General features: G+C 36.4%; 1 protein-coding gene across 2 annotated transcripts in view; it reads right to left on the bottom strand.

Moving 5' to 3' along the window:
- Nucleotides 1-1,626: 1,626 nt before the first annotated feature.
- Nucleotides 1,627-16,706, bottom strand: part of LOC108966484 (la-related protein 1) — a 45,012-nt gene continuing 29,932 nt past the window's right edge. For both annotated transcript variants that reach the window (XM_018929415.1, XM_018929416.1), the window contains exons 3-7: nt 9,675-9,975; nt 8,702-8,766; nt 7,582-8,606; nt 5,112-7,480; nt 1,627-4,918 (exon numbers count right to left, since the gene is read on the bottom strand). In XM_018929415.1, the coding sequence (XP_018784960.1) occupies nt 4,086-4,918; nt 5,112-7,480; nt 7,582-8,606; nt 8,702-8,766; nt 9,675-9,975 (4,593 nt within the window). In that variant the 3' untranslated portion in view covers nt 1,627-4,085. The remainder of the gene's footprint in view (nt 4,919-5,111; nt 7,481-7,581; nt 8,607-8,701; nt 8,767-9,674; nt 9,976-16,706) is intronic.

The following is a 16,706-nucleotide window of genomic DNA, read 5'->3' as shown; positions in this document are numbered from 1 at the left end:
ATTTTTTTTTGAGATTTTTCTTTTGAATTGTTTTTTTTCTTCTAAATTTTCTTGTGTTTTTGCACACAAATTGCAGCAATAATAGTTAATATCTTTTTCACTTCATTTCTACGCACGCTTCCGTTAAATTATATACAAGAAGAAAAGTATTTTTATGTAAAGTTTTGCCAAAAAAATAAAATTAATCTAAAAAACGCTTTAAAATTGTTATAATTTAAGTATATGTATTTAAATATAAAAAAACGATAATATTCAAATTACAACGCTAAACTTGTTGTTGTATATATATGTACACAAAAAGTGATTTTTCGTTAATTACAAACAAACGTATTGCAAATATTTGTTGGTTTGTTGCAAACTATAATAAAATATGCCATTTTCATTTGTTTTTTTTTTTCTTGTTTTTGGTTTAACGAAAAACGATTGCTTCTTTGTTTCGAATAATTATGCATTTTCTCAGTTTCAGTTTTAGTTTACATAATTAATTCGTTTTGGTAAAAAGTCTCTATATAAGTATATATTTTTTTTATATGGTTGTATGTGCTTAAACTTTTTGTTATTTGCTTCATTAGTTTAACTTTTGCTTTTTTGTTTTTTATTTTTTTGTTTTGTTTTTGCACTTAAACACATATAAAAAAATTAATATTTTTTATTTTTATTTTTAATTATATATTTTTTCCTTGATTAATTAGTTATCGTTTTTAGTGTAAACAACTACATATTCTCAGCTCATGACGGTTCATTGATTTAATTGTTTAATTCGTAATTTTGTTTGGCTACATGTAACGGCTTGTTGCAGAGTTGCATTTAGTTATTTCAGCATTTTATAGTTAATAATATTTTAATTCAGTATCTTTTTTTTAGTTTTTAGCGCATCAAAACGCTTTCAAATTTTTATTTATTTATATAATTTTTTTTTCATTTATTTTTTGTATTTTTTAATTACTTAATTTTTTTTTTTATATTTATATATATTCGTTAATTCAAAGTTGTAATCAAAAACCAAATGAAAACTTAACATTAATTAACATATATATGTATATAGTTTGAAATCGCTTACACAACTAATTAATAAAAAAAACGTTAATTATGAAATCATTTGAGAAGAAAAAAAAAAACAAATCCAGAAAAAACAGACGCTCAACCGTTGTATGGCGAGCAGAACAAGTGTTAAAGAGAAGTTGATTTAATTGCAATAATGTATGGATTTTCTTACGGCAACACAGTGCATTTGGAATTCGCGCATGCAGCGTTATTTGCAACATGATGTTTTTGTTATTTTTATAAATTGCTATTTGGTGATTTTGGTGTGTGTGTGTGAAAATGCTATTGTTGGGGCATACACTGTGTAGTAGTAGGCGGCAGTGTGGGTGTTTGTGTCAATATATATGTATATACAAATGTTATGTGGCATGTGGCATCATGTGTATGCAATATTTTTGCTTGAGTGGCATAATTTAAATAAAAAAAATAATATATAAAAGAAAATTCACAAGGTAATTGTAAGGTTTTTTGCAATTTGTTGTATTGATGAGTACACTAACATTACTTTACTGGTTACTGGTAACTTATGCATTACACACAATATCAATATTGAAGAAGAAGAACTCTGCATTTTTTTTAACATTTGGAAATATGTTGCTGCGTTTTGAGTGCTTTATATGACACACAGTTGCAACATTTTGTAGTTGCAAAGATTTTTAAGTTGCAACATTCTAAAGTTGGAACATTTTACAGCTGCAACATTATGGAAGTGCAACATTTTGGAGTTGCAACATCTTGGAACTCAACATTTTAGAGAGGCAAAATTTTGGAGATGCAACATTGTTACAATATTTTAGATTTTGCAGTTGCAACAATTTGGAGTTATAACTTCAACTAGTTTCAATACTTTGGAACTGCAACATTTTGCAGTTGCAAAGATTTTACAGCTGCAACATTTTACACTTGCAACAAGTATGAAAACTTCTTCGCGTGTTGCACGTTAAGCTCTGCGACTATTTGTTGTTATTGCTACAATTTTTTTCTTCTTTAAATGCTTATAACTCTACAGCTGTCTTGCTTTGGGTTTAGTTAGTGGTTTTTGCAGCTTTAATCAAACGTTTACATAATTATTGCGTGTTAACGCTTACAATATTTTAATAGTTCATAAATTTCTATTTAATTTACCATACAAATATATTGTTGTTATTGTTTTCGTTTACTGCGCATTGCATTTAAATATCAAGTATCAATCTATATTTATGTATAATATAACTGTATTTTACATATAAGCATATTTATATATGTGGTTAGTAGTAGTGTTTGTTGTCGGTCTGTTGTCAACGTCATAACGCACTCACTATATAATACATAATTATATAATATAAATATATAAATTTTTATTGGCTTAGCAATGCTTGTATACATTTGTTATGTCTGTCTTTGTCATATATTGCATTAATTTACTTTTGTCGTGGCTTTAGGCTAACACATAATTGTTGTCATTGTAGTTGTATTTTTTAAATAACTTCATTTTTTTATTTATTTATTTTTTTCAAAACTACTTAGCATAAATATTTTTGCATATTATGCGTTTTTAATTCAATAACTAAGCTATTTGCCTTCTCCACTCTGACTTGTTTTCTAATGGCCCTACTACTTCATATGTAAGCGATTCCCTTTCTAAACAAATTTTTTTTTTATTAATTTCCGCTATGCAACGCAGTGCAGCAGCATGTGTGTCTTCCACGCGTATTTCGTTAACTTTTAACTAATTGATTACCCTTGTAGCTAGCTAGTTTGGTTGGCACTGTACACACACACACACACGCACGCAGTTGGCTGCACTGTGTCTGCTACTTGCTTTGTCGCTACTTTTACTTCAAAAAAAATGTGTTTACCCAAAAGTTGTAGTCCAGCATAATATATGTATGTGTATCTATACTATATATTTAGTATATATGTATATTTAGCAAATAGTAATATTTACGTGAAATTGTTTGCATTTCGTATCTAACTCTGCTTGCAGTAGTAAACCTTAATGTTATGCATCAACAATGCATTATTGCTCAATAGTTTCCCCATTGGCTTGGCGCAACAGTCTCATGTCGGCTATATATGTATGTTTGTATGTAATTGTGGGTGTTTACCGCGTTTGCTACGTATTCGTTGTGTTGTTGGTGTAGATCTGTTGTGCTAAAAGGAGCTGCTCATTACAACCATTGCATTTAAACCTTCTCACTCACACTATACACTCAACCATTCACTTATGGAAGTTTGTATGTATTAATTGTGGTTTCAACCTCATTCCCTTTGATTGCCTTGTTTTGCCTTTTGAAAATATCAATGCATTTGTTTGTTTGTGTTTGCGCTTTTTTCGCATTTTTATACAAAAGTCACTTTAGCAAATATATTTCTTTAACGTTATATGTTCGATTGTTTTATATATGTAGATATATGTATAGTCGTAAAGCGACGCTTTGAACGTCTATGAAATTAGATTTACAATTAATAATAACATGCATGACAATATCGTACTAATAGTGTATATATATGTATGTATGTGTGTGTGGGTTTTTCATAAAGTTTAGCAGAATTTTGAGCATCTTCATAATTTTTTTTGTTTTTTGTTTTTTTCATAAATTATGTTAAAAAGAAAATAAAAACAAAATTCAGATATATGTAACATGTTATAACATGATTTACAATCATTTACACGTTGCGCTCCATCTTGACCTTGCTGGTATTTGTATTTATTAAGAATGCCAGAGAGCAAATGTCAATTTTTGCGCAACCGTCTTGCTAAGGGTTCACTAATTTTCACTGTTATAATTTGATTTGACTTGATATTTCGCTATCAATTGAACTTTTTGCATTCACTTGCGTTATTTATTCCGTTGTCTGCATATTAGTTTGCCGTTATGTGTGTTGTGTACTAATTTTGTATGCAGTCATGAAAATACTCAAAAACTAGCAGAAAATACATACGTTATGCAAAAAAAATATAGTAATTATAATAAGATAGGATAAACTAACAGTAGTAGCAAATAAGTGTGTGTGTGTGTTTTGTTTTTATATTCAAGGAAAATCATGCTGATAAACAATTATTTCTCCGCTGACGTTGCATTCACGCTCGACGCTGCCACGCTTGCCGTTGCGGCTGGCGCAGTGACTTTTGTTGCTGTATTGTTGTTGACTATCGATTTATTATTTGATTTGGCTGCTGCCGCCGCCGCATAATTCTGATGATGTTCTTTCTTCGCCGCTGTTGTGTTTGCGCCTGGCGCATTATTGGAATCCTTAATTTGTACTTGTTGCTGTTTAGGCTTTTGCGCCTGCTGCTGGTGTTGTTGCTGCTGCTGATGCTGTTGACGGTTTTGTTGCTTGTGCGGTGCCAGACCGGAATTGCTGCCGCCACGGCGCAGCTCGTGCGGTGAACTGCCGTAATGGTGATGATGATAATTGTTGCTGCGTGACACCACTTGTGGCTTATTGCCCAACGAACCGCTGCGTACGCGCACATTACCACTGCCAAAGGAGCCGGTGCGGCGTCGGTTGCTACTGAAGTTCGAATAATTGCCGGCCGGTTGATTATTGTGTTGTTGTTGCTGCTGTTGGTGTTGTTGCTGATATTGCGGGCGATTGCCGACGTAGTCGCTGCGATTGCTGATTGTCGTATTCGGCTTGCGTCCACCGACGCCGACTACCGCTGTGCCATCACTCTCGGAGACGCTGCGTAACCGGTTTAGGTTGCGACCGCGACCGAGACTGCCAACACCTTGCAGCATTTCATTGATTTCGGGCTCAACGACACGGAAGTCTTCAATAGTTTTGAATTTTTTCAAGTACTCAGCCAATTTTGGCTTTACCGTAAGTTTGTCGGCGTTTTTGTAGTATTTGAGGAAAGCCCAGAATTTCTCTAGACCATAGAGTTGACCTGCAGGGGGCGAAAGGGTGAGAACAGTTAGTATTGTAAGAGCAAACAATTAATCACATATGCTTTTTGATTTTTCAAACAGCGGCTTAATTGAGGCAATTAGGTAATTGACTAAATTAACTTAAATTGACTAATTGAGTCAATTAGCTAATTGACTAAACTAAGGCAAATTTTCGTCATTCTCATTACTCACCAATTTCATAGTCGGCGATTGTCTCATCCTGGAAGTCCTCATAGACATTTGGTCGGAATTTCTTCTCTAAACCGTACGAAAAGAAACGGAACAAACACTCCAAACCATAGCGGAAGCCGTGGCTGGCATCGTCTAGCGCCAAAGCACGGAACTCATTGTACATTGTTTTGTTGAAATTTTCACGTAAGAAGAATGACCAGAAACGATACAGTGTGTTCATCTCCTGTGATTGGCCATAGCCTAGACGACGGCGCTCCTTCAGGCAGCGTGAATGATATTTGTGGTAAGCTTGTTGTGTAAAATTGTTTTCCTTTAGCAACGAGTGCGAAGGATGTTGGAAGACCGGCAATGATTGGGGCACAGATGAACCATAGGATGAGGTTGTTGGTGAAGTGCCCGCCGACGAACCCATAGAAGTGGTACGTGGACGATGCTCGACCGAGTCGAGCAACCAACCGACGTGCGCCTCCACTGGTGGATTCGATGAATGGCGGGTCTTACGTTTGCGTGGCGTACGCGGATCGATTGAATGTGAACTGGGTGCGGCATAGAAACGTGCACGACGTGATTTCAATGTCGAATTGAGCGTACTATTCAGTGTGGAATCCTCATCCTCATAAGCTGGCGGCGGTGGTGGCGGTGCCTGTTGTGCGTAGATGCGTTGGCCGCGACCGCCATTCATTTTCTCAAAATCTTCTTGGGATATCACATTTACCGTGCGATAGGCCGTGCCCACATTCGATGTGGTCCAGAGATCTTCTTCGTAGTTGGCCAAACCGTCGTTTATGACATTCTCGAGATCTTGTGTGATTTTCGTGCGTGAATGGTAGTCGGCAGTGCGATCGTAGCCTTCATGTTTCGGTGCACGTTGTACTTGTGAGACAATCAGCAGTTTATTGATGTCGCGATCAGCAAATTCGTAATCGGATTCGTCGTCGTCGGAGAAATTTTCGGTGAAATTATTTATACGTCCAGATGCTGGGATGGGATCCATAAGCTCTTCGTCGAATTGGAAATCTAATTCTTCCTTTTCAGTGGCATTTGTGGTGGCGCCAACTGAAACTGGTGCTGGTTGCGGGGTTGACGGAGAAGCTGTTTTGTTGTTGATAATGGTTGTGGTGGTAGTGGCATTCGTAAAGTTGTTCGTGTTAATTACATTTTTGGCATTCGATGTGGCGGAGGAGGCGTTCGAAGTGATCAATGTGGTTGTTGCCGTGTTTGTTTTTGTAGCGATTTTGTTTACATTATTATTGTTATTTGGCGTGATCGATGATGATTTCGTTTCAGAGGTAGCATTTGTGTTGGATGTTTTAATGTTTTGTTGTAGTTGTTGTTGTTGTGTGGATAGCGATTGTGAGGAGTGTTGTTGATTGGGAGATTTAGTATCTTTTAAAGCATTTGATTTTGAGCGTCTCTTTACCTCTTTCCACATGCCCTCAGCGGCATCGCCCGCCGTCTCGTCGGCAACCACCGCCGCCGTATTTTCTTGCTTGTCTTGCTCCTCCCTCCTTTTACCAACACTCTGTTGCACTTTCTCTGGCGTCGACGACGTCAATTGCGGTTGTTTAGGCACTGTTGGCATCTTCACACATTCAGCCAGACCACTCAAGTGATCGGCCAACTGAGCCACAGCACCACTGCCATTCTCCACTTCAGCCACTTTTTGTGTGAGCGCGCTTATGGCCTTCTCTGCATTCACAGCTGGTGTCGGTACTTGCTTCACCTGCTGCAACAACAGCGAAGAGACTAAATTTTGTGAGTTGCGCGGCACTGGCGGTGGCGGTATGCTAGTCAATGGTTTCGTTGCCATAGCTGAGGTAAGTATGGGCGGTAAGGGCACTTCGCTGGGGTACGTCACACCAATAGTGGGCGTCACCGTAGGCGTGGCAGCCACAATGGGACTTGCCGCATTCTTATTGTCATCAGCTACAGTTTGCGTGGCCGCAACGCTAACACCATCGCCACCACTGCCGGGCGCAACATTGTTATCGTTGGCAGCGCTGGCTGTAGCAGTCGCTGGTTCGTTAGTCTTTTGTATATCATTATTTACACTTTCTGGTGTTTGGCCAATTGCAGTGTTCACTGCTGCATTTGAAACAGCCACCTGTGCGGCTGGATTAAATGTAGTCTCGATCACGTCGCGAATAGGCCATATTGTGGGATTTGTCTTTGTGCGTACTTTGTAGCCTTCGAGAAACTCCAGCTTCTCGGACTCCTTGATGGCGTTAATGAGCAATGTCACGTCGGTAGTCAGGGCTAAGACGCGATGAAAAGAAGCAATCAATGTGACTGGAATACAACCTTCTGGGTCCATTTTGCGGCGCAGAAAGAAATCGCCAGTTAAATTCTCTTCGCTGAAGTAGTATTCACTGCAAGTAGAACGTTCAGGCAGATAATTAATATCGGAAGTTTTTCTTACACATTTCGACTTTTAAACTTCTAAAATTAATATGGTTTAAGAAATACTTACACTTGTTTCTTAATCGCCTCCTTAACCGCTTGTGCGTCCATTTCAATATAGGCCGCCGGCACTGGGCCGTAATAGTGCGTGCCCATGAGCACATACGAGGACTGTTCGACACCGGCTGCATCCGCCGGCAAATAGCTTGCGTATTCGCCACTGGTTAACAGATGGCGTGGTATGCGATTTGACGTACGACCTGGTCCCGGTCGTGTGAATCCACCGCGCCCTTGCCGCCCACCACGGTAGGACGTCCGGAAGCGCCGTTGCGTACGCGCTGGCCGCTCGTAGTCACGTTCTGCGACGCTGCTGCCACCGACGGCACTACTGCGCTCGGTGCCGCTGCCGCTACGCCAGGAATCAATGCGCTCAGTAGGGCGGGAAGTGGGCCGCGCTGGGCGTTCACCGCCGCGTACTGTTTCACCACCGCCGGCACTTGGCGGTGCATGTTGACGCCAATCGCTGCGCTGTTGTTGTTCTGTTGCGCCTCCGGCATTGTTGTGATCACCGCCGCTGCTGCGTTGTTCTTGATTGTGGTACTGTTGTTGCTGCTGGTGATAGCGAGACGTAGTGTTTGGTAAACGTCTAGCGGGGCGTCCAATCGATTTCGGGCGACTGGATTTGGCAAGGTCGATTTGCAGAGGTCGCCACTTGTGTTTGGGAATCTTCTTATTGATGCCATTTGAACCTGAGCTTGTGTTGGCTGCTGCTGTTGTGGCATTTGCGGCACTAGATCCACTGCTGCCTTCACCGCTGCCTGATTGCGTACTAGACTTATTGGACTCATTTGCTGTTTGACTTGTTGTCGTAGCTTTGTCGCCTGCTGTGGCAGTAGTGCTTGTTGTTGCTGCTGCTTGATCAGCTTTGCTTTGTGCTGTTGCTGCTGCCGCTGTGCTAGCGTTATCCTCTTTATTATTGTTATTTGTTGCGTTTGCAGAACGCTGCTTATGTTTCGTGGAACGTTTAGATTCGTTATTTGTGGGCTTGCCACCTATTAGCATAGGCCAATCGCCGGCGTTAGTGAAATCACTTGCCTGCATAAGTTGAAAGGAGAAAGAAATTGGCGTTTTTAAATTGATTGCAATTTTGAGGTTATGGGAGATGGCAGTGAAATGTTCTTGTGACCTACCTTTTGATTGACTTTCTTGCCTTTATTCACAACCGCAGTCGGTGCTACGTCTGTGGAGGGTACAACTGGAAATGGTAACAAGAAAGGGAGAAGTTAATATAAATTTTTTAAATAAATACAACTATAGTAATGGTCGATATAATAAAATAAAATACAAATGTAACAGTTGTCAAAGCAGTTATTTTGAGGTTAGATTGAGTTTCATCTATTCTGTGTTCTTTTAGAAAGGCTTACTCGTTAGAAATGTGTTTGTGCTGGTGAAAGCAATTAGAATTATTCATTATTATTGGTTAACAAAGTTACAAGGGTAAATTAAATCCACGTAACTTATCTGAGATATATTTTGTGGGAACTTAAGAAATTTTCTCGAATTCGCAGATCAAATATGTACTTGCAATAAATACTTGATTTCAAAATGGTTTAAAAAAAAATGAAACTTTTTAAATCTCAGCTACTTATAAAAAAATATATGTTTAGTATGCATAACCTCACATATGGAATAAAGTCTATATGAGTATATTCCAAAAAAAAAAAAATAACAAATTATAAAAAAAAACAACACATAAATACGATATGCAAACGAGAAGTCGGCAATTCAAAAGCAGGTTTGGCACAGCGTTGCGAATTTATTGAAACGCAATTCAAAGCCGAAAATTGTGAAAGGAAAAACAAAGAGAGAAAAATGTTGTTGTTTTGGCTATACGATAAAATTAGGTGTATATTAACGTGGCTGGAACAGGTGTAATGAAAAAACGAGTAAAACACATGAAAAAAGGAGAAGTTAAAAAAACACGCCACTCCTCTTTGTTAACAGCTTCGGGTTAGGCTCGCTTTATATTCTTGCCAATAGCACACCAACACAAAAACACATTTCTACCTCAACACTTTTATCGACAAAAACAAGTTGGTAAAAACAAAGAAAAAAAAGAAAACAAAAAAAAAACAATAACAACTGCACCTTATACACACTCACCAATAGTTGTTGCTGCTGGTGCTGCTGCCGCCGGGGCTGCTGTTGTTGAGCTTAACGCTGTTGTTGCGTTTACCTCGGGCTGAGTGGCTGCTGCTGATTTGCTGCTGTCGGTGCTGGGATTATTGCTTTTATTGCTATCAGCAACTGGATTAGTATGCGCCGGAGCAGTTTCTGAATTGTTGGCAACTTTTTGGGGTTGTTGCTGCGTTTGCTGCGGCTGCTGTTGTTTTGGTTGTAAAACACGCTTGTTTTCTAATGGCGACAAACCGGTTGTTTTGGGGCTGGAAGATTGTTTTGATATCTGAAAGAAACAGGAGAAATACGTTGATAAAAACGAGGTTAGATTTTTACGTTTGCCAAAATTCTTTTTAAACATTTTCAATTTTGTTTTTATATAAAGTATTATTCAAATGTTAACTAAATGAAAATAATAAGAAAAAAATAGAAGAAAATGTGACAAACCAGTATTATCAACAAGAAATTTGACAGGTTTTTCATTTGAATTTTGGTAGTAGTAGTAACACGAAGCTCTTGAATAATATATGTAAATATTTTTGGGGGAAAAGCAGGGTGCTCTTGATTAATGTAAATGTAATATTTTTAGTAGAAAAAAAATATTAAAAAAAAAATCAATTAATTGAAATTATTAATTTATTTGCTATGTTATATCAATCAATGAAAGTCTAATTTCGCACATGTCAGTATTAATTTTTATCAAATCAATTGTAAGGCCTACATAAGTATTAGCTAAGAGGACACTGGCTTAATTGACATCAATTGTTGTCTGCTTTTATTGGCTTCAATTAATTTGGCTTTATTAATATATGTATATGGTATTTTCCATTATAAAACAAAAAAAACTTACATACACATTTTTGTTTTCATTGTTTTTATTTACATTAATTTTGCTAGATTTTTTTGCGCGTTATTTTCTTAATTTTTTTATATATTTTTTTAATTTAATAACTTTGTCGTGATTATCTAAATTCTAGTTTTTTATGCTTAATTTTTAGCGCCTGCGCTTAATTGAGTGATAACTAATTACCTAAAATTATCTAATATCATAAAGCTAAACATATAAATATTTAAAAATTACTTAAAATCCACATTGACTGGTTAAAAACTGTGTTTACGTGACTTTTGGAACATCGTCACTTTAATTTTTCATTTTACTTGGCATATATGCGTCTCGCTCACACACCCTCCACACCCAAGCACAAAAAAGATGCAATTTAAAGTGGAAGCACATTTTTCCAACCCAATGAGGTATACCCCCTCTATACTTCAACATTTCTGCCTACGCCCAGCCGCCAGCACGCTAGAATTACGGGAGCATAGAGCAAAAGCATTACATATCAAACTACAAAGTACATGTGTTTGTATGTTGGAACTCTCCACTGTTGCGCTGCTCCAAGATAATGCGCATAAACGCAGTGTGAAACCAACAAAATAGACACGAACCCCCAATATGCGGTATGTAGGCAACTGACATAACCTCAATGCCCGTACCACACCACATAAATATACTATATGCATGCAGATTGGTAGTATATGTATGTTTGTGTGTTTATTTATTATCGATATGAATTTTACACAATTTTCTACTGGAAAATTACTCGGGCATTGGGGACATATGTAGATGCCGCAGCTAAACGAAGTTGATGCGTATGGAAGACACGAAGAAAGAGCTTCGATTTGCCGCATTGACGTAATTTCAATTGCGGAAAGCATGTTAAAGCACAGTCCATAAAACTAAAAGTAAGTATAACAAAGACGCATGGACTCAAGTGAAATTAATTACGATTATTTTCAGTGAAATTTTTTTTAAATGGCATAAGTCAACTTACTGTTTTTGACTTTACTTAACTTTTGGCAATACAAATAAAAAAAGTTTTAGACCTAAAACTTAAAAAAAAAGACATAAGTCAATTTAAACTTTTTGGCTTTACTTAGGTTTGCAAAAAATTAAAAAAAAAAAGGCAGTTTAAAATGTCTGACCTTATTTGCAGCATGAAATTTCAAAAAGACAACAATAAGGTACATATATACTTTTAGTATCTACAATAAAAACTAAAGTCTTCTTATTTTATTTTTCCCTCTTAATGCTTTTTAAGCATGCAGATGTACACACATCGGTATGTTTTTGTATATCGCACTATGTTCGTGGTGGTTCCACGGCATTCATATTGAAATTTACCTCTTCTATATGATTTTGCTTTGCGCTGCTTCTTTCCGCTACCGACTCGCTATTGATTTATGCAAAAGTCGCAGTTTTTCTTCAAAAGCACTTCAGATTTTATATTATATTCAATATATATATTTTTAATTTGGAACTTGGCACCTCAATAACAGTACAGTTATAATAATTTCAAGCTTTTATTGTGCTTTCAGGTTTTCAGTTCACAATCTGTTATCACTTTTCTTTAGCAATGGCATAAAGCACATTTTATTATTTTCTGTGTTTTTTGCTTTAAACACAGCTATCTAATCACTAGATTAGGGCTGCTAGATTGCAATAAGATTAACAGTTTATTGAATTTGAGCACTTTTATGAGTTCACGGCAGAATCCTCACAAGGATGTAATAATGTTTCTGCTTATTGTTTTGTATGTGTGTGTATATCTCACTTTCAATTCAAATTAAAGTTCACTTTAGTTGTTGAAGAAAAAAGTATTGCACTTTTTAGATATTTTTAGATTTAAGGTTTTTTTGATTTGCTCTACTGAGACGTCTGACTTGTTCAATGGTTGAAGAAGTTCTGACTTATTGGCGAGTCGCGCGATCGCTGAAAACGACTTCACCGAGCGGCGTCTACGTGAGCGACGAGCGATAGCCCGAGATGGCGTGTACAAAAGAGCAAACAAGCAACCGCACAAAACATCGATGACAGCAATAAAACAACAAAGAGCAAAACAATACACATACACAGACATACATACATATTTATGTAGGTAAGTTATTTGGTGACTAAACAGTTGGCTGCCTGCCTGACTTCGTATTGCTGCTGCCGCTGGACTGGTGCATGCTGACAGTGCATGTGCAGGGCCAGAATTACAACAACAATTACAATAACGCCAGCTCCACATGAAGCGATAAATATTTTTGTAGCATTTTTGTTTTGCTCTGCGCGTACACACTGTAGTTATTTGTTTCACACGATTGCCAATATAATATTAAGAACAACGCACGTAGGCCAAGTGTGGAGCGCGGCGGGGAAAGCGGACGTGTACGAGCTGCGTGATTAAACAAATATTTACTTGGCTTTCCCACTCACTGGGCATATATGAGTTTTCCTGTTGGATCTTTTGTTGAGCCAAGGGCGCCGAACTTATGGGTTAAGCAAACTCAAGATATACATATTTTGAAGAAAATATAATCAATTATGATGATTCAAACAGAAAAGGTAAATAAGATGTGTTTATTTGAAAGTTCAACACTTTCTATTTGTTGCTTCGGGATTAGATATTTCTCTTATCAGAATCTATAACTGTTACTCAATTTCCGATAAGCTCAAAAATATCGCCAGTAGTCATTATCGTGAAGAATGATTAAGCAGGAACTTAAAACTTTCGTATTTTTTCGACCCTTAATGAAAAACTTTAATATTTCTTACTAACTAGTCTAATATACTTAAATTTGCCAATTTTCGACTGATTTCGCACCTTCCGTACAAATTAAGTCGGGAATTGCTCGCTACCACGATAATTTGGTCCATGTGACCCGTTCTCATTTCAGACGCGTCCTGACCGACTCTGTCAAACATTATTTATAGAAACATTTAAAATCTCCGAAATTGCCAGAATGATTTAAGTTCATTTGGTGCAGTCCAAAAAAAAAAAACAAATTACTGCAAGTTGCCGCACCATGAAGTCATCCAGCAAGTTATAAGTGAAAATGACTTCGAAAAATTGAGGTTTGTAGAGAAGTGCATGTGTATCAAGCTTGTAGAGTTGGAGTTGAAGAGTTGTTTGTGCTACTTCATCAATAAAATGAGAAATCTGAGCAAACCTTGTGGAGACTCGGAGCGACAGATTTCAAAATAATGCGTATTATTCATACCTGAATTCAAGTCGAACGACCTGGTGGTTGCTACAGACTGCGACTCCGTATAAATATCTGGTGATTGAGCAACCGCCCGGCGCGCGCATAACGAAATTTAAGCCAAAAACAAACAGCTGTAAACAGAAAAGCGAGACAAAAACAAGTAAGACGGAAAAACAACAATGGTGACTGACTGGGGAAAGCGGATACACACACATAATGAAGGTACACAACATGGAAACATTGTTGTAAAATCGTACGAAGCAACCAAGCAAAACAACATAAACAACAAAAAACAAACATGATGTTTGCGCGAGTTGGCACGTAGACCACTAGCTAGCCGAGCGCCTTGAGAGATGCAGTGCGTCGGGTGTAACGCACACAACGCGGCGCCTGTGAAAATCTGTGAAGGTAAACGGTGGAAATCTAACGCAAATATATCTAATTAAGCACACTTTTTTACAAAGCATATTATCAAACGCGCTACAAAAGCATCGAGCAAAATAAACCGCACACACAAAGCGAGCATAAGCTCTTAAAGACCTAAATTTTTACAAAAATTTTTTTTTAATTAAAACAAAAAAATGTTACGAAAGCAAGATAAGCTGCCAGCGGTGTCAGTGCGCGTCCTTCGAAGCTGCTTATCAGCCGTGCAAGCCATAAGGTTCGAGTGCGCTCTTACTGCTGGCGCAACATGACACGTGTAGCTATTGTTGTTGTGGGAACGTAACCGAGTAAGAGTGCAATTCGAAAGTGCATTTCGGAAGCCATAGAAGCGCTTTATAACGCCTGCAATGCAAGAAAAGGCTTATAAGCTGCATAACCAATGTTTACAAACGGCCACCACGTAATGCTCGTACATTATATGTAATGGCACTGAGTGGAACTGGTCCAACGAGGCCGGTCATTAAACTTTACGCCAAATGGCGACAATATGTGCATATATGAGCAGTTAAGAAGGCGTAAATGTTAAAATTTAGTTGCATAAAATCTACGAAACAGTTAAAAAGCTTTATTATAGGTAGATAAATATATACAAAAAGTAGGTGTGTATATACTTAGGTATGTATGTAAGCCGAGGAATGCAGACGTGCCACGCGACCAATTCTCCTTCGAAGTTAGCATATGAGTTAGAACATTATGCTCGGTAGCAATACATGTGTATGTTAGTATGTGTGTATGCCCCGTTCAATTGTAAACAAGGTCACTGTAATATTTATAATTTTTTTCGAGGCGATAAGATAGACAAACTCACTTGAGTATTCTAAGCCACAAAATGTATTCATTCTTTTAGTTTATTGACTGTTATTGTTGTCATATATGTTCTAAAGTGACATAAAGCTCTTAATTACTCATGACAATATTTTAAAATTAAGCATATTTGATAGAAAGCGAGAAAGAGAGAGCGAGTGGGAGTGCGAGAGTGTGGAAAAATCATATCGAATTTCGAATGCAGTTAAAAATAGTCGTAACTTTTGTAGTAAACAAACCTTGAAGTTGTTTATTACTCCACAAAATGGCGCATGTACATTTATAAGCATATAGAAAAAATTCTAGAAAACTGGTTTTAGCATTAGAGCAATGGGCAAATTGCACATGTTCGATGATAATAATAAATTATATATTTTTATTGCCGATTCAATGGCGATTATGTGTATAAACATGTATGTTAAATGTCAAGAAAGAGTCGTTAAGTCGAATAAGTTATAAAATTGCAACACATACATACAAATATTTGAGTAGATATGTACTACAACCGTAGGTATGTAAGCATGTACATACATATATAATTTTCCTCTACAATGTTTTGTTTTATTGTATAACTCGTAGGCACGTCTCTGACATATTTGCACACACTGTATTTAGTATAGATTTTTTGAGTAACCACATTTACACATAGGGTACAACAGCAAATAGCCAAAAAAATTTAAAAATATTACGCGATAAGATTACTAAGTGTAAGTTAAGAAATTCAAAATAAAATAAATAACAACAAAATAAAATACATAACAACAAAATAAAAATAAAAAAACAACAATAACAAAATTAAAAAACAAAAAACATTAAAAAATTTAAAAAAAAAATGAAATTAAAAGTAAAACGAATCAAAGGAAGACTTACTATTTACAGACAAATAACACTAAACAAACGCTATATTTAGCTCGACGAATTATCTCGCTGGAAAACAGTGTAGAACTTGGCAAGCTGATTAGTTCACGAAGCCCTTATAAGTGCACTACATATCAAACTATGTTTATGTAAGTATGTATGACATGTACAAATCCTGTTATAGAAATTTATATACTACAAATCACAATTGTTTTGTAAGTTGCAATTGTGGGCGAGCCGAACATATTCATGCTTAATTGAGCTAAAAATAGCTCGCGATTGGAAATTTTCCACTATTTGCAATAGAATAAGACAAGTATTTAAATAAGATTGCATATATACAAATATACACATATATATTTATATGCATAAGTTTATATAAGATAATATGTGAGTTGAAATTATGAAAGCTTGAGTGCTTGCTTCAAGCATCATTCATTAATCGAATCGAATGCATTATTGTTTACGCTTTATGGCGCTTGCTGAGGAAGTTGCGGGCGGAAATGCGGTATTATTTAAATATTTTAATCAGTTTTAAATAACAATAAACTTGAGATACTCCAAAAATATATGAGGAACATGTGCGCTTTAATTGTAGTTGTTGTATGATTGATAATACCGCAAGTGGCGATTAATAAAATGAAGCAAAAAATAAATATATTAATTAATTTACAGAAATTTATAAAAATACAACACATATGAAATATTTAAACAAAAATATATGAAAAATAAATAAATAATAACGATATGAAAAACTAAAGGTAAATAAACGAATAAAATTTTACAATATGAAATTAATAGTAAAGCTAAATAAATATGGAAAAATAAATAAAAAACGATAAAAATAAAAACAAATAAAAAATATATATAGTAACAAAAAAA

The sequence above is a fragment of the Bactrocera latifrons genome, unplaced genomic scaffold (genome assembly GCF_001853355.1).
Source record: "Bactrocera latifrons isolate USDA-ARS-PBARC rearing strain unplaced genomic scaffold, ASM185335v1 scaffold_161, whole genome shotgun sequence".
In the NCBI taxonomy this organism is placed as follows: Eukaryota; Metazoa; Arthropoda; class Insecta; order Diptera; family Tephritidae; genus Bactrocera; species Bactrocera latifrons.
Note: the sequence above shows the minus strand (reverse complement) of the source record. Positions and strands in the feature narration are given on the sequence as shown.